General features: G+C 43.1%; 1 protein-coding gene and 2 pseudogenes across 2 annotated transcripts in view; all 3 read left to right on the top strand.

The window, feature by feature from the left end:
• Positions 1 to 8369, top strand: part of LOC127691633 (angiogenin-like) — a 170913-nt gene extending 162544 nt beyond the window's left edge. Inside the window, exons 2-3 of one of the 2 annotated variants that reach the window (XM_052191599.1) lie at positions 2824 to 2939; positions 7751 to 8369. In XM_052191599.1, the coding sequence (XP_052047559.1) occupies positions 7769 to 8206 (438 nt within the window). In that variant the 5' untranslated portion in view covers positions 2824 to 2939; positions 7751 to 7768 and the 3' untranslated portion in view covers positions 8207 to 8369. The remainder of the gene's footprint in view (positions 1 to 2823; positions 2940 to 7750) is intronic. The other variant, XM_052191598.1, reaches the window with a different exon arrangement.
• LOC127691635 (angiogenin-like) overlaps positions 1 to 19006 on the top strand; it is a 232547-nt pseudogene that overhangs the window by 162544 nt on the left and 50997 nt on the right.
• Positions 13181 to 13953, top strand: LOC127691632 (ribonuclease 4-like; annotated as a pseudogene).

Here is a 19006-nt window from a genome sequence, read left to right as displayed (position 1 = left end):
TATCCAAATGTGGTACTGGGCATTTGACTTGACTGACTAGAAGGGAAATATGCCACAATATGCCATTGCTCATTCAATTGTCATGTTAGAACAAAACAATATGTTAAGAGCAATATTGCAGGCTGGGGCAGATGCTTGCCAGGTCTGCCACAGTGAAGGCATCCTCTCCTGATACATCCTAGAGAACATGCTGCACTCAGGGCATTTGCTACAAAACCCCTCCCACCTCTGGAGTCCCAGAGATGCTGCTGGGTGCCTAAGGATTATAGGTATAGAAGAGAGTGAAGATTTACCACTTAAAGGCCCAGGAAATATCTTCAGCAAAATTATAGAAGAAAACTTCCCTAACCTAAAGAAAGAGATGTCCATGAACATACAAGAAGTCTACAGAACTCCAAACAGATTGGACCAGACCAGAAAGTCCTCCCAGCACATAATAATCAAAACAACAAATACACTAAACAAAGAAAGAATATTAAAACTAGTAAGGGAAAAAATCAAGTAACATATAAAGGTATTCCTATCAGAATTACACCAGCCTTCTCACCAGAGAATATGAAAGCTAGAAGATCCTTGGCAGATGTCATATAGCCCCTAAGAGAACATAAATGTCAGCCCAGGCTACTATACCAAGTAAAAGTATCAATTACTATAGACGGACAAAACAAGACATTTCATGACAAAACCATATTTACACAATATCTTTCCACAAACACAGCTATACAAAGGATAAAGGGTGGAAAATACCAATGCAAGGAGGGAAACTACACCCTAGAAAAAGCAATAAAGTAATCTCCTTTCAACAGACCCAAAAGAAGATAGCCACACAAACAGAATTCTACCTTTAATAATGAAAATAACAGGAAGAAACAATCACTTTTACTTAATATCTCTTAACATCAATGGTCTCAGTTCCCCAATAAAAAGATATAGACTTACAGACTGAATACAGGACCCAACATTTTGCTGTATACAAGAAACCCAGATACAAAGACAGTCACTACCTCAGAGTCAAAGGTTGAAAACAATTTTCCAAGCAAATGGTCCCAAGAAACAAGCTGGAGTGGCCATTCTTACATCAGATAAAAGTGACTTTCAACCAAAAGTTGTCAAAGAAGATCAGGAGGGACATTTCATAATGGTCAAAGGAAAAAAAAATTATCAAGATGAACTCTCAATTCTGAACACCTATGCTCCAAATCCAAGGGCACCAACATTCGTAAAAGAAACTTTACTAACTCTCAAAGCACAAATTGCACCCCACACAATAATGGTGGGAGACTTCAACACCACACTCTCAACAGTGGACAAATCATGGAAACAGAAATTAAACAGAGACACAGTGAAACTAACTGAAGTTATGGACCAAATGGATCTAACAGATATCTTTTGCTTTGTAGATCCTAAAGCAAAAGAATTTACCATCTTCTCAGTACCTTCTCCAAAACTGACCATATAATTGGTCACAAAACAGGCCTCAACAGATACAGCAATATTGGAATCATTCCATGCACCCTATCAGATCACCATGGTCTAAGGCTAGTCTTAAGTTCAAACAAAAACAACAGAAAACACATATACACTTGGGCGTTGAACAATGCTCTACTCAATGATACCTTGGTCAAGGAAGAAATAAAGAAAGAAATTAAAGACTCTTTAGAATTTAATGGAAATGAGGACACATCATACCAAAATTTATGGGACACAATGAAAGCAGTGCTAAGAGGAAAACTCATAGCTATAAGTGTCTCCAAAAAGAAAATGGAGAGAGCTTACACTAGCAGCTTGACACCAGACCTGAAAACTCTAGAACAAAAAGAAGCAAATGCACCCAAGAAGAGTAGATGGCAGGAAATAATCAAACTCAGGGCTGAAATCAACCAAATAGAAACAAAAAGAATTATACAAAGAATCAACAAAACCAGGAGCTGATTCTTTGACATGTGGGTGCTGAGAACTGAGCCTGGGTCCTCTGAGAGTAGCCGGTGCCCACAACCACTGGGCCATCTGTCCAGGCCTGAAGATGAATATGTCAGAACAATTCTGGTAAACTTCACTGCCTGCCTGGCTGTGTACCTTCTGGGTATCAGAAGTCTGAACCCGTGGCTCGTCTGCTGTTCCATCTTGGCGTTACCTCATAAGCAGAGCAGTCGTACACAATGCCTTCTGTTCATAGTTCACGCTTAGATGTAGACAGGTGGTTTTGCAAAGGTGATTTAAAGAACAGGAGGCTGAGGAACCAGATTTTGTTTCCTGTGGATGGAATGAGGGAAGAGGAGCCCAGGAAGTGCTGTGAATGCATTTCTGGGGCTTGAGGTGGGGACATGGTCACCTCACTCCTTCCTTTAGACTTCTTCCAAAGTAGTTCCTAAAGTTGCCCCCGTCCTTTTTTTTCTTTTTTCTTTTTTTTCTTTTCCCGAGACAGGGTTTCCTCTGTGTAGCCCAGCTGTCCTGGAACTCACTCTGTAGACAAGGCTGGCCTCAAACTCAGAAATCCACCTACCTGTGCCTCCCAAGTGCTGGGATTAAAGGCGTGTGCTACCACTGCCAGGTGAAGTTGGCCTTAAAGTCAGGGAAAATATGTTTTTGGATCTATGGTATATGAACAGTGAAACCTCAGTCCTACCCTGAGCAAGGGTAATGAGCATATAGATAAGGAAAGTGGCATCTTAGGAACAAAAAGGCCACACTCAGCAAATGTGATCACCCCTAAAAAAAACAGGAAGAAGGTGAATGACTCTGTGTTTGTCCAGGATTGGTGTCCTTGCTTTACGAGTCTTGACAAAGTAGAGACAAAGATAGTTTCTCCCCACACCCTCACAGGAGCACTGTATATAACCAGCCTGAGAGGAGCCTCTAGCTTCACACTGCAGGACCCGGTCTCCAGGAGCAAACAGCTAGACTCTCGTCTCCAGTTGGAGGAAAGCCGGCCAGCTTTTGTAAGATTCTTCCCTGTGGGTGCTTGACTCTCTGCGTCTTTCCCTCTGTGCTCTTTCTAGCTCTTCTTCTCGTTTAGTGAAACCGATTATCCTCACTTAGGCTTTCTGGACCCGACTTGCACATTAAAAAGAAAACGAGTAAGACTCGAAATTTAAAATGAGAACAGGTTTCTTTCGGGGTTCTTTGTATTTGGGATACAATTAATGGGATTGTAAGGAAGGAGATGGAGATATAGGAGGGTTTCTTAAATTATGACTAAAAGCTCCCAAAGGCTTAGGAAGCCATTTGCTGAAGGGCATCTGATCTGTCATGTTTCCTTCCAAAACAAGCATGCGGCTTGGCAGGAATACTAAGAAAATCCCCACGTTTGGTGATGGTGGCACACACTGTTAATCTGAGCACTGGGGTGGCAGAGGCAGGCAGATCTCTGTGGGTTTAAGGAAAGCCTGGTCTACAGAGTGAGTTCCGGGACAGCCAGGGCTACACAGAGAAGCCCTGTCTCGAAAAAGAAAAAACGAAAAGGAAAACCCCAAACTAGGAAGTACTTTCGGCAGTACTTCCTCCTGGCTTCTTTCCCTTTAAAAAAAATTATGGATGCTCTTTAAAAACAAAGTGGAACATGAACCAAGATCAAAAGATGGTAGGTTGAGGGAAGAAAGGGGGAAAGGCGAGGAGGAAGACCGGGCATCGGGTGTTCCGGTCTGACTGGACTGTTGCGAGGATACACAAGGTAGCGAGAGTATACCTAAGAGAAGGGTGTTTATCCCACTGCCAGCCCGCAGCAGGAGGGTTGCTACAGCTCTAGGCTACAAAGCACTGTCAACTGGGGAGAAAAAAAGAATGTTGGTTCCTGTGAGCACGATGGGGTTAAGAATGGATAAACTGAGTCTGAAGAAGAGTTGGAGCTCTTGCACTGACAAAATCCGAATGACAGCCATTGTTGTGTCTGTGACTAAGGTTGAGCACCTTTGGCCATGGCAGATTTACATCTGCACTCCCTAATAATTCGGCTCTCGCTTGTTTCTCACAGGTGTACCTTGCCTGGCTTTGAGGGGAGATTTAGAGTTAAATACACAAGTGAGATAGAGTCACAGGAGTGGGCAGTCGACACTGGTGGTTGAGGTGTGCTCCTGGAAGTTGCTTTCTGAGTGTTTTAGAGAATTCATAGTGAGAGACTGCATTGGGCGAGTTGGTAAACATTAGTGTGGATATTTTGCAAATTAGGCCTTAAAACTTTCAAAGTCTAAATAGAAAGAGCCTTTTTAGGATGAGCCCCCTCCCCACACACACACCCTGTGTAGTGTTCATGGCACACAGGCTTGGCTACACAGAGAGCCCTCAGGGAAGATGTGTTTCAGTGAGACTGAACCAAAGTCATCCCATCACAGATTACTTCCAGTTGGTACCTTGTACCATCAACTAAGGCGGTAAATGTGCTGCTGCAATTCCAGTGTTGCTAGATTGGGCTACTGAAGCCGATAAAGAATCTGTTAGCTTAGTAAGAACCATAGACTTTCAAGGCTAGAACCCCTCTCATTTATGAATGGCAAAACACAGGCCTAAAGAGAAAAAGGAAGGAAACTACCAGGGCGATATTGAGAGTCGGCTGTGAAGCCAGCACTGTGATTCAAGGTAAAGAATCCAGATCCCTCTCAGTTGTAGATTATACAGCAGCAGGAATTATGGACAGGTAAATGGTTGTTGGCCTAAGATCACATGAGCAGTGGTGTGTTTGGAACCAGGAGTCATGAAACCTGACAGCTGGTAAATATTTGCTTTGTGATATCCTTAACATTTGGACCCTCCACCTTATGCATTTTGCTTTGGTGTCCTAAATACCCAAAGCCTGGCAAGTTTAGGCACTATGAGTGAGCCTACCCGATCCCGTTCCCCACAGCCTGGGTTTTAAGCATAGGTTGGCATCTCCACAAGAGCCCACTGTCCTGCTGTTGAATGGCAGCATCCCTATCCACTGCTGCCACCTGCTGATCCTTTTAAGTATTACTAGCTCTTGTTATTTTGTTTGTTTAGGTTGGAGGTAGCCAGGCATTTCCCAAAAGGAGCCCCAGTCCTCCTTTCCTGCTCTTCTATTGCAGGCATGCATGCAACATCACACATAGATCGTCCTCATTTTGCACATCCAGGAAAGAGCATCCCAACACAAACGTAAAGAGCTCAGCAAGTGGGTGTCGTGCAGCCTGGGGCTCTGGTGAAGCAGACAGCACTGATAAATGCTGGTAACTCTTTAGGGGTGGCTGTGCCTTCTACCCTTGTGCCACATCTTTTCTCACACGAAAAAAAAAACCCACACTCAGGTTACAGATAATAAACTGCATGCTTTATGGAAGTTTGTTGTTTCAGCGCTGGGAAATGACTGGAATTTGGTGTTCTTTATAGCCTTATACCGAGTTTGTCTGTGGTTATCATGAAACAGAAAGGATGGGCTAGTGTCAGATGCTAATTACAAGGGCAGTTCTCTTCCCACTCCATCACTGTATTCTACATGCTCAGTAGAGCCTTAGACCCCTGACCTCCTAGATTCCAAGCACTGAACTCCTAGACTCCTGAGCCTGCACCAGTGAGCAGATTATAGACTGAGTGCCAGGACTTCAGCCTTCTACACGCGCGCACACACACACATGCACACATGCATGCACACATGCAGGCACACACACATGCACGAGTGAGTACATTCACATGTGCACACACGCACATGCACACATGTGCACAGACACAAGGTAAAAGTAAAAGTGTTCAGACTTACACAGGAGAGGAACATAAAATAAAATTTAAGGTTAACTTAATGCACCTGAATGTACCACACTTCTGGTAAAAACAAAACAAAACTTACTTGGGGCTGATTTTCTCTTTTAGTAGTATTTCTTTAGGCTGGCTGAAAGATGCAACATTCTTTGTATATATTTACTTACAGACAGGGTCTCCTCTATTCCAGGATGTCCTTGAACTGGCTATAGAGCCAAAGCTGACCTTGAACTTCCAATTCTCCTGCCTCCACCTCCCTAGAACTACATAAATTAGGAACGGTAGTTCTTAAGGAAGCTCAAGACTTTGGGGCCAGCCTGAGCTACACAGCAAGACCCTGTCTCTAAATAAAAGAACAATAACAAAAAAACAAAATGTAAAAGTTGGGTTTTCCTGTTAAATGGGGGCACTCGAAGTTATCTGACATCATGGGGTTTTGTGTGGAGGTGCAGGTTTGTGTGTATGTGTTTCTCTGAAGCTGTTTTCTGGGACCCGGAACCCACCAATTACAAGGCTGGTCAGTAGGAATCCTTGTGTTTCTATCTCCACAGCACTAGGATTAAAAGTACTTGTCACCAATTCCAGTTCTTTACTTACTTAGCCACTTCTTCTCTATAGACACACTATTTTTAAAGATTTATTTTTATTATTTTAGGTTAAGTGTATGTGCGTGGGTCTGCGGTCAGGCATGTGTAAGAGACTTCCTGGTGCCCACAGAGGCATTGGATCCCTTGGGGCCTGCATTGCCCATGGATGTAAGCATCTTAGTGTAGTAGTATTAGTTCTCCAAAGAACCAAGGATATTATCAGAAACTGTTTGGTATCTCCCTATTATCTCCTAGTTCTCAAAATTTCAAAATTCCTAAGAAATAACATCATAAAAGTCCATAAGAAGGTCAAACTCCAGCAGAAGACACCTTTGGTCCCATGGTGTGTGATTGGCTGGTGCATGTGGTGCAGGGTAAGCTGAGAGCTCTGGGGAGGTGACAGAAGGAGTCTTCTCTCGTCCTCTTCAGCGAGATCTTATAGGAAAGTTTAAGTCCCGTGCCTTCATGAAGAAATCTCAGTTTCATTTTGTTTTATTTGGTTTGTTTTGTGTTTCTTTTTACCACGGTGTAAGATCATTTGACTATGCTAACAGAATTACAAATGTAGGAGACACTAGAACGTACTCTCTCAGATCATCCAAAGGGTCTCTGAAGTAGGCTACTCTGAAAATGAAGATTGAGTTCCCCCATTTGCTCCATAAGTCTCTTCTGGTCCCACTTCAGGTACCTCATAACATGTTCCATTCTTCCTATGCGCTGCCCTCTGGAAGAAGTAGCCTGCATCCTTCATCCCAAGGTGATCTCTACAGCTTTCCTCATTGATGTGGAACTGAGCGAGTGCCTGGAATCTCATGCGGCAGCCTTGGGGGATGGGCTGTCCTATGTTCTCAATCTTCACAAGTCATTCTTCATGGCTCTCAGCTCCTGTGCTACTATCCATCCCAACTCAGGAACCTCCATCCCTCCCGCATGGATGCCACATTTCTGTTCTGTGCTTTTCTGTTTTTCTTTCTTCTTACTTGATTCCCCCCCAAACAAACAAATAAACAAAGCAAAACAACCCAGAGACTTCTACATTATCAAGTTAGTGTGGAACTCCAGTATTCAAGCAATCCTCCTGTCTCTGTTTCCTAAGTAGTTGGGATTTACAGATACGTACTCTACCTGCCCTTGGTATATCTTAAAGGTCTTTTGTGCCCTAGGATCTAGCACAGTTTCTGGGCACAATAGGGACTTGGGTAATGTTTGTTATCAAGTTAAGTAATAGGTGAATTAATAATATAAGAAGATTTTGTTATTCTATGGGTGATGGTGAATCTATAGAATAGAGGAAGATGGCTGCACCATGGAGACAGTTAGGAAGGCCAAGGCAAAGATGGAAGTAGGTAGCTGAGGATACTGCTTGATCATGTTCTTACAGAGCGGAAAGTCTCCACCCACCTAGTCTCAGTTAGAATGTGGTTCTATGGGCTGAAAACTTCTTTTTCCGCCCTTGGCAGGAATCTCTGTTGGGAGAGATGGCGATGAACCTGGGCCCTTTGCTGTTGGTGTTTGTGCTGGGTCTGTTTGCGACCCCTCCAGTTCTGGCTCAGAATAATCCCAGGTACAAAAAATTCCTGACTCAGCACTATGATGCCAACCCAACGGGCCGGGACAACAGATACTGCGAAAGTAAGATGAATGAAAGACACCTAACCTCGCCCTGCAAGGATGTCAACACCTTTATTCATGGCAAGACGAATGACATCAAGGCCGTCTGTGGAGAAGAAGGAAGCCCTTACGGAGAAAACTTCAGAATAAGCAATTCTCCCTTCCAGGTCACCACTTGCAAGCACAGGGGAGGGTCTCCCCGGCCTCCATGCCGGTACCGAGCCTCTTCAGGGTCCAGACGTATTGTTATTGCCTGTGAGAATGGCTTACCTGTGCACTTAGATGAGTCTGTTATCATTGTGTAGTCAGCTGACCCCTGGCACAGACCTGGCTCTGATTTCTTTTTATCTCCCCTCATGGCCCAGAACACTGGTTCCTATGTTCACTGTCAGGGGCTGGAAAATGAATTATCTGAAACATATGTCTCCTGATTTACAATGCACAGAAATAAAGATGTCTCAAAAGTCATTAAGAGTCAGTCTGGATGATCACTAGCTCCCAGTAAATTTAGCATTTCCTGTTTTCTCTTCTGGCTGTTCCCAGGGGAAAGGAGCTGGAACTGAGATATTCTTCCTTATCTGTTAGTCAACCGAAAGGTAGATTTCATCTTTCTATGGTGCTGAGGATGATAAATTGATTTATAGACAGGACAGGGAATTTTCAAAAGAGTCAAGTTATCTATTAAGTAATAACTCACTAAAAGAGCGCTTCTGAGAGTTTAGGATCAAGGCCCCCCCCTCTTGCTCCTCCCCCACAGCCTGAGACTGTTGGCACCCAGGGGTCTGCCACAGCTTCAGCAACCTAATGCATCCCCTTAATTTTTTTAGGGACCTCAACTCTGGCCAAACCAGATTCATAGTTTCACACAGAAAACAAATTTAAGATGAGCCTGCATGAAGCAGAGTCAGAGACTCTTATCAGTGATAATTCTGACATGGGCTGTCACCAGAAAGGTTGTGAGTGAGGCATACCCAAATGTGGGTATGGGCTCCCCAACAGAGAGTTGTATATAACTGCCTTAATATTGGTCATATGCACAATGGCTCTCAAACTACACCGTAAAAGGTCATAAGGATACCCCTCTTTTTTCTTTCTGTTTAAAGTACTTATTTTATGTGCATTTTGCTTTATTATGTGTTTTCTCTGCATGTATGTATGCACACCACATGTGTGCTTTGTTCCAGGGAGGTCAGAAGAGGTGTTGGATCCCCTGGAACTGGAGTTGCTGATGGTCGTGGTGAATGCTGGATCCAAACCCAGGTTCTCTGTGAAAGCACCAAGTACCCCTAAGTGCTGAGCCCCCTCATGACTCCTTTCTTATCTCTTGATGGGTGGGATCATAGGGTGGCTCAGGGGTTTCTTGGATGGAATTGTAACTTGCAAAGGTAGAATCAAGAACCACCAGGGTTACACAAGGGATTTAGTACACATCTCCTTGAAAAGAATGTTCCTACCTCATTCTTGAAAAATGCAGGTTTACTACTGGCAAGGGCTGAAGGCCTTAAACAGTTGCTAATTATGATGAAATAGTTGCTTCCCAGACTGCCAAGCAAGGGGTTTCTTCCCCTTCTCATAGCCCCTCAAATTTTCCTTTTGATCTATCGAGTGTCTCTCTCTGGTCTTAAGCAAGGCTTAATTCTCACAGGATACTCCCAAGACATTTATTTGTCATAACTATTTTATTGAAAAATTTAAGCGTATCTATTTTAAATTATCTCATTAAGCCTTTACTTTATTGAATGATATTTGACAAGTGTGGGATTTTTAAGGAAGTTATAGAAAGTTTATTTTTTTTCCATTCTTCAGCAGGATTTGCTTCAAGTATGAAGGCTATGTATAAACCTAGCTTGCTGGGTGCTGTCAGATGGACAGGCTCAGCCAGTTATGTCCTGTTAGCAAAAGTTTATGAACACATGCCTAGGTATTTTATTTAGAAAACAACTTCTAAATGCAAAACCACCATGGTCCCACTTTCCCTGTGCTCAAGCTATGACCAGCGACCCAGCCTTCCTGACAGTATTCATATTTAGGAAGGACTTGAGAAGTGGACTGCAGGGCATGCTCAGCACAGGAAGGGCCATCACTACTTCAGAAAACAGCTAGAGGGTTTTCAAATGTCCATCATCAGAAAAGTTGCACTAAGGTGTTTGCCACCCAGACTGATGACCCAAGTTTTATCTGGGAACTCACGTGGTAGAAGGAGACAACCCACTCCTACAAATCAACCATCAATCAAGCATCAATCAATCACATGAGTGGATGAGGCAGCAGATTGAATACTGTCCTGGCATTTTTGGTACCAAGTCTCTTTGCTCTGTGATAACAGGAAACTGTTTAGAGTGAAACATCAAATTACAGATAAGGCATTGTGTCAGCAATAAGCCATTTAAGAAGCTGAAGACAAAGCCATCCATGATTGCTCAGTATAGAAAGAAAAGACAAGAAAATCTCCTAGATGTCATAGAATGGTGATTTGTAAGGAAGGACAGGACAGGTAAAGGGCATGGAAACCCCCCTCTGGGACACAGACCTCCAATTCTTTGAGGGTGTAATTAACTCTTCAAAATAAAGAGAGTCAGCAATACCAAAACAACACATCACAGTCATTCATAATGAAGAAAGCAGAGGAAAACAATAAAGATAAAGGTGGTGAACAGCTTCCAAGGCGAGCGCTCTGAAGACCATGCCTTCCTCTGATCTGTCAGTTAACCCCTGGCCCACTTCAGCACAGCTCGCTTCTCCTATGCACTGTTAGTAATGTAGTCTTCTAGGAGAAGGAGACATGCCTCCCTTCACCTCAAGGTGACCCTGCTCTCAACGCCTTTCCTCACAGGTACATGCTCAAGGACAAAATGTACAAATAGGAAACAATTGCCAGCCTTTACTGACCACTTACACTGCAGGAAGCCCTGTGATAAGACCTTCCATTAAAATTTTGAATGTCTTTTCCTCACAATATTGCAACAAACAGCTGCTACTACAGTTCAGCTTATATGGTGATGCACTGAGGGAGTTTAAGGAATCTCCCCAACCACACACTGACCTATTCTTCTTCCCATGGCTGTGACAAACATTGTAACTAATCCACTTAAAAAGAGGAGAGGTTTTGTCTGACTCATGACTTTGGTGCCTATGGAGAGGCATTGATTTAAAGCAGGAGAGCATGGCAGAGCAGCTGCTTGCCTCCTGGCATCAGGAAAGAAAGGGAGAAGAAAGAAGCTGAGGTCGTTTTGTTGAGGTTGTTTTAAAGACTCCCTGTGGGCATCCCCTCAGTGACCTAAATTCCTCCCAACACCACCACCCTGGGGACTAAGCCATTAACACATAGGTCTTTGTGGAACTTTGGAAACCTGAACTTTAGCAGCTAGTGCAGGCAGGGGAATCATGGTGTCAAAAAAGTTCTTATTGAGGACCGGTGGTAGTGTGAGAGCCTTTGGGGGGAATCCTGGTTAAAATAAGGTAAGTGATAAGATAAATTGGAAAGCCCCTCCCCATAGTCAGAGCTTACTTTGACCTCTGACAATCCTGCTGCCTAAGTGTTGGGATGACAAATGTGCCCAGTAGCACGTGATGATAGGGATAGAATCCACGGCTTCCTGCACACCAGGCGAGCCCTCAGGAGTTTCCATGGATGTTAATACCTGTAGCTGTACTCTCTCATCAATAGCTATAGACATAGACTCAGGGCATAGAGCCTAATGCCTTTATGTGCAAAGACATGGCTGGGAACATGGGGGAAGTGTCAAGGAATCATACTTTCATTTGAGACTGGTAATTATCACTTATCCAAGTTTGGGCTTAAGGTAATAGAGTAATAGAGTAATATCAGCTGTGTGTGATCTTCCTTCATGGAGCCACATCTTTGAATCAAGCTTAGTGGATTCTGTATATATCAAACCGTCTCAGAAGGAGACTGCTCTTGGACCATGCCTGCAGTGATAGATAGGCTTGACTCTTAAAAGGAAACTGTCTCCATTACTTTGGGGTGCCCTCTTCTCTTGTGAGATCCTCTTATATCAGGAATAATGTTTGCTTTTGTCAATCAACCTGCAAGTCACTTTGAGGACTGGCCACCAGATGGCACATCTCCTAGTCATTCTGTAAGCCAATCCTGCAGAAAAGTAACTGGCCATGCCTTTATGATGTTGTATGGTGTGTTTAAATACTACATTTATTAATTCTATAAGAATTGCATACAATGTATTTGGATCATCTTCACTTTCCTCTCTCCCCCACTATCCCACCCATTCAACTTCATGACCTCCCTTTTTATTTTATTTTATTTTATTTTATTTTATTTTATTTTATTGTTCAAATCTCATTGTGTCTGGTGTCTTCTGCCTAAATACTGCTTTGTGTAAGGTTGTGTTCTGGAGCATGGTGAACCTACTGGAAGTCACAAAGGGATCTTGTCTGGCTTGAGTTTGCATAATCTTGTGCGTGCTTTCTCTAACAGCTGTGAGCATGTATGTGCATGTGACCTGTTGTGCCCAGAAAACAATCTCACTGTTGTCATCCCCTGCCTAACAATCGTCCCAGCCCCCTCCCTCCAAATGATCCTTGAGCCTTGAGCTGAGAAAGAGTTAATTTTTAAGAGAGGAGTATAGTTTCCCCAGTAGTTGTGATTTTAGTCCACTAGCACAATAGTCACAGGAGAAAAGAAGAGAGGAGAGGAGAGGAGAGGAGAGGAGAGGAGAGGAGAGGAGAGGAGAGGAGAGGAGAGGAGAGGAGAGGAGTGAGGAGGAGAGGAGAGGAGAGGAGAGGAGAGGCTAGACTGAAGCTTGTTCTACCTTGTCTTCCTTCATTTCCCAGACATAGAGCATTCAAATCAATACTTAATCTTGCTTTGACCGAGTCTAGCTGCACTTTTGGGAACTGATGTTTCCAGGCCATCAGACACCCCCTAAAGATCATACTAGCTAATTCTCTTACAAAACCCAAACTCAATAGTTTTATGTAGATTTATCTTTCCTTGTTTTATACTCTAGTCATTAGGCCTGGGAATGTCTGCTCTGACTTGCTCTGGTAGCTGTACCACTGTCACTTAGTAAAGAGAATGGTGTTAGCTTTCAAGGAAGGCCATGGTGACAAAATAGCCACTCTCAGAGAAAGGGGTACAAAAGGGAAGAGCAGGAAGAAGGGGAAGATCTTAAGCAGAAGGAGGGTAAAGAGAGGGTCCTAGGCAGATTCTACTTTGCTTTTCTCAGTACCTCTCCAGAGCCTAGTCCTCACCATTCCCTCTCCCATTGGTTGTTTTCTTCTCAAGTGCTTTCTAGGTAATGCTGGGTCTACAGAGGACCCAGTCCTTGCTTCTGCTCTTGGTGTTGACCCTGCTGGGGTTAGGGCTTGGATACCCCTCCTATGGCCAGGATTGAATGTACCAAAGGTTCCTTCAACAGCATATGGACCCTCAGGGGACAGGTGGCAATGAAACTACTGCAATGTGATGATGCAGAGACAGAAGATGAGTTCAGTCCAGTGCAAATGCTTCAACACCTTCATACATGAAGACATCTGGAACATCTGTGTCATCTGCAGTACTACCAATATCCAATGCAAGAATGGCCAGATGAACTGTCACAAAGGTGCCATGAAGGTCCCTGCAGAGAGATAGGGAACTCGAAGGCTCCCAACTGTAGAAACCAGGCAAGAGCCAGCACTAGGCAAGTTGTCATTGCCTGTGAGGGTAGCCCAGAGGTCCCAGTGCACTTTGACAGATAGATGCCATCCTGCAGCTGTTACAGCTGGCAGCTGGCCTCTGCCTCAGTGAGGGCAGCAGTGAGTGACAGCCCCAGGCACTGTTTCCTCTGCTCCTGTCTTATACTCACATGTATCCAATATAACCCATGGTGTTAAACACATCCCATCCAAGAGAAGAAAGAAGCCTCTCCTCATAGCACTGATGGCTTTGTTCTCCCAGATTCTATACCCTGGACCGTATGCATTACATGTATTCAGATAGTTTCTCAACTATTATAAAGAACCTTTTCTGTCCAAGTTGTCTCATTCCAATCCTCTAACACCCCTTGATGCCAATTCTGCTACTTTATTTAGAAACTGTGAGTTAAAAGATTTGACGACCACTTAGAACAGTGCAAGATCTCAGACAAAAATCCAACTGAACGGGCTACTCACAAAAGGCATTACCCACTCCTTATATATACTTTCTGTTATCCCTAAATGTCATCGATAGGGAGTTTGGAAATAGGGGCTGGAGAGATGCCTCTGTGGTTAAGAACATGGGCTGCTTCTCTAGAAGACCCAGGTTCAATTCCCAGCACCCACCCAGCAGCTCACAACTTCCTGTATCCAGCTCTAGGTGATTTGACACCCTCACATAGACATACATTTGGGCAGAACGCCAATGCATATAAAATTAAAATAATGATTTGGAAATAACATATTGGCAAAATGAGAGTTACTTGGTATTATTTTGGTTTGTGGCTTCTAAGATTTGTTTTAAATATATGAAAATGTAGTAAATCACTAAGATTTGATTACCCATCTCTAAAAGATTTTTCAATATTTTATTATAATAAAGAGCTGTATGTTGAACCTCTGTGTCAGGATTTGTATTCTCCTGCTCTTTTTAAGTTCCTCTCTAGTCTGTGAACTCCCATGTCCCTTAGTGTCCCTATACATTCTGGTCAAATACAAACGGCCATTAGATCCATCACGTGACATATGGCTTTGTCTCATTTCCTCCACTGAAAGTGACCCCTCTCATGCACAAGACCTGAAACAAGAACTCAGAGTGGACTTTGCTTAAAAACATCAATTCTTCATGCAGCAAATTGTGAGTGCTGCACTACTTGACATTATTGATGTTCATGACTGCATATACTCAATGGGTGACTGATAGTAGGATAATTATTTCTGACTGTATGTGATATTCCTTTCTGAACCTTCTGTGGTCAAGTGGAGTCCAATATCAACAGGTCTGATGGATAGAGTAATGGCTCTTCCCCTTTAGGATTTTGTGTGTGTGTGTGTGTGTGTACATGCACATGTGCAGGTGCTCAGGAAGAGGTCATAGGTCATCTCTTTTCACCATGAACTCCAGGGACTGAACTCTGGCTGTCTGACTTGTTAGGGCAAGCATTTTTATCCACTGAGCCATCTCACTGGCCCAGACAATGACTCTGTCCAACCTGAGATAATAGCTAACCAGACCATAGTCAGAGAGAAACTGCTTGCCACATCAACTGTATATCCTTAGTGCTTTTGCTAGTGTCCTGGAAATGGTTTAAGATGCCAGGTTCCCAGCATTTCCAGCACACTTACACTGGTTAAAGCTCTACTTTTCCTTCCACTTTTACCTTTTCTATTTGGTTTGATGTTTCAGTGGCCAGACCCCACTTCTTGGGATGTCAAAAGTAAAGCGGTGAGCCTAGTTTGATCACACACATTCCTTCCCACTTTGGACATTTACTAGAATATTACTCTAAAGATGTTAGCTGCTAAGAGAAGTGTAAGCATGGGAGAGCAAACTGATATTTGAATAATAGCAAATAGTAAAGGAGACTTGATCTGAATTTTCCTTACCTGACTTAAGCACAGGATCCCACAAAGTACAGCTGGGAAGTAGGTACTCTAAGACAATTATGTGAATAAACAAACAATACTTGAAGCATGGAATGTCAGTTTGTCCAAGAGAAAATGTTCCTCTCAACAACATGTCTGAATAAATCCATTTAGAGTAAGGAAAGAGGAAGGGAGAATTCATTCCTGGGCACCTTCAGGAAGCCATGATAATTGGACACTTATTTGCTCTGACACTGAGCTCCTGCTTGAAATTTCCTGAATGATGGGACAGTCTTGTTGTTCCCAGTACCTTTGATCACACCTGAGTGTATGCTAATGAACTGATTTAGAGTAAGACTCTTAGTCTCAAGATAAGCAAGTCACTAAAAGCACCAGGTGTTTGGAGAGTTGAAACTTTCTGCCCTTCTTACAGGACGTTAGGAGTTAGGGTAGGGCAAGCAAGAATTAAATTTGATAAATATCTTAGACTGCCCTGGCCCATGGGGGTTTTTGACAGGGGACGCTAGAAGAGAAGGGCAGAGAAACAGAGACAGGAGATGCGAAGAATGAGGCTAAGACTAATTAACCCTTCAAGGCCTCTCAAACTGTATTTTATCAGGGAACTTATACAGGCAGGGGAAGAAGTGAGCAAATGGGATTCTTCACATAGCCTGGGCATTCAGCCAAGGTGAATCTCTGGCAGCTGTAAGATGTTTTCTTCTTCTGGGAGGCCACAGTGACCATTGACCACCCAATCTCTTCAAGGTCTGTAGCTGAGGAGAAGTCAAAACCTAAGCCTATCTTTAAAATGAACTCTAAACATAAAGTAAGGTCAGTTTGGCTCCTGGCATTACACAAGAGCATCTAACAGTCTGTGAAGATGCTGCATGAATGATGTTCCCAAAGGAACCTGGACACTCCACAGAAGGGAACATGCCCTATGCCTTACCCTATGCATCCTCTCTGCCAGTGGAAGTGGAAAAGCTCACAATACAAAATGGGATCTCTACATCAAGAACCTGGTTCTGACTGTGTGAGGTGAAATCTCAGGGTTGTTTTGATTTGCATTTCCCTAATGATTAATGATGTTGAACATTTCTTAAGGTGCTTCTCAGTCATCCGGAAGTTCTTCATGTGAAAATTCTTTGTTTAGCTCTGTACCCCACTTTTTAATAGAGTTATTTGGTTCTCTGGGGTCTACCTTCTTGAGTTCTTTGTACATATTAGATATTAGCCCTCTTTCGGATTTAGGGTTGGTGAAGATCCTTTCCCAATCTGTTGGTTGATGTTTTGTACTTTTGACAGTGTCCTTTGCCTTACAGAAACTTTGTAATTTTATGAGGTCCCATTTGCCAATTCTTGATCTTAGAGCATAAGCTATTAGTGTTCTGTTCAGGAACTTTTCCCCTATGGCCATGTCTTCAAGGGTTTTCCCCAGTTTCTTTTCTATTAGTTTCAGAGTGTCTGGTTTTACGTGGAGGTCCTTGATCCACTTGGAGTTGAGCTTAGTACAAGGAGATAAGAATGGATCAATTCGCATTCTTCTGCTTACTGACATCATGGTAGCCATTACACCAGTCAGAATGGCTAAGATTAAAATCTCAGGAGACAGCAGGTGTTGGCAAGGATGTGGAGAAAGAGGAACACTCCTCCACTGCTGGTGGGATTGCAAGATGGTACAATCACTTTGGAAATCAGTCTGATGGTTCCTCAGAAATCTGGGCATGACACTTTCGGAAGACCCTGCAATACCACTCCTGGGCATATACCCAGAGGATTCCCCAGCATGCAATAAGTACACATGTTCCACTATGTTCATAGCAGCATTATTTGTAATAGCCAGAAGCTGGAAAGAACCCAGGTGCCCCTCAATGGAGGAATGGATACAAAAAATTTGGTATATTTACACAATGGAGTACTATTCAGCCATTAGAAACAACGAATTCATGAAATTTTTAGACAAATGGATGGAGCTGGAGAATATCATACTAAGTGAGGCAACCCAGTCTCAAAAGATCAATCATGGTATGCACTCACTGATAAGTGCATATTAGCCTAGAAAATTGGAATACCCAAGACATAATCCACATATTAAATGATGTCCAAGAAGAATGGAGGAGTATCCCCTGGTTCTGGAAAGGCTCAGTGCAGCAGTATAGGGGAATACCAGAACAGGGAAGTGGGAAGCGGTGGATGGTGGAATAGGTGGAGGGAAGAGGGCTTATGGGACTTTCAGGGAGTGGGGAGGCAGAAAAGGGGAATTCATTTGAAATGTAAATAAAAAATATATCGAATAAATAAAAAAAGAACCTACGAGTTGAGTCAAAAATGTGCATAAAGATGCTTGCATGTTCATGCTCCATCTGCAGTCCAGGCAACCTTTGGTTTTGTCCTAGTCTCCCACAAAGCTCCTACAGGCCTTTGCTACCAGGCCCAGCTTCACCATGTATTTCTGAGGTAATCTCAACTCTTGCTTGTCATCTTGTAACAGGTCAACCCCCACAACTTATCAGTATTCCACATAAGCCAAGACCATTATGTGGCAATGACTATCTCCAGCAATGAACAGACGCCACCTTTTCCCATGTGCTCCTGAGGTTAATGAGGTTTTGTTTTATCTTTTAAAGACAGGATTTCACTAGATAGCCCTGGGTGCCCTGTAACTCACTATGTAGACCAGACTGCCCTAAAATACAGAGATCCACCTGTCACTGCCTCCGGAGTATTGGGATGAAAGGTATGGGCCACCACACCAGGCTCTAAACTTTTCTGAAGCTGTTCACTCATATTTATTTTGTTTACAAATATCCATTTTCCCTAACTTCCTCTACTGTGTTTGTATTAGTTGGTGTTCTAATTCTCCACAGAATCAGAACCATTAGATTATATTCCTAATGCTAGCCACTAATGATATAGACTGCATGGAGATCTCGGCTGCTTGACAGAGGCCTAGCATATTGACATTGTAGATCACAATTCTCCACCATCCTTTGACTTTCATCTTTGATGGTTTTCACTATGTGGTGTGGGAATTGTCATATGCCTTTTTCCTTTGGAAAATTCAGTATGAGCTTTGTAGAGGATGTAAATATATACAGTGCCAGTCTCTAAGCAAATAGAGAAGTTAAATATTTATGGTTCCAGAAACTCTTAGGCACTTGCACCTGATCCCAAGGATGAAAACACACAATCTAGAGATGGCGTGTTTTCATCCTTGCGAACAGACAATGGTCCCAGACTCATAGTCTGAGGCCTTGGTAGTTGAGGGCAGTAGTTTAGTTAACAAGTATAGAGTAGTGCTCACAATTGACTCCCTGGGTATGCACGTGGCTTACAGGATGAATGGCAAGGTCTGGTGTGCCCCAGCAGAAGCAGATTCTGTTAAGAAGGTAGACTGGCTTGACCCCCTCTGCCATACACAGGAGCATACATGGAAGGAATCAGAATGATATGGCATAATGGAAGAAGAGTAAGATACCAGGACACTTCCCTTTGGGGAGTATATGAGGAGATCAGACTCATATTGTAAGACTAAGGCACATAAGAACACAGATAGGAAACTGCTCAATGCTTGCTGTGTT

The sequence above is a fragment of the Apodemus sylvaticus genome, chromosome 8 (assembly GCF_947179515.1).
Source record: "Apodemus sylvaticus chromosome 8, mApoSyl1.1, whole genome shotgun sequence".
NCBI classification, from domain to species: Eukaryota; Metazoa; Chordata; class Mammalia; order Rodentia; family Muridae; genus Apodemus; species Apodemus sylvaticus.
This window is presented reverse-complemented; position numbering and strand designations above follow the sequence as displayed.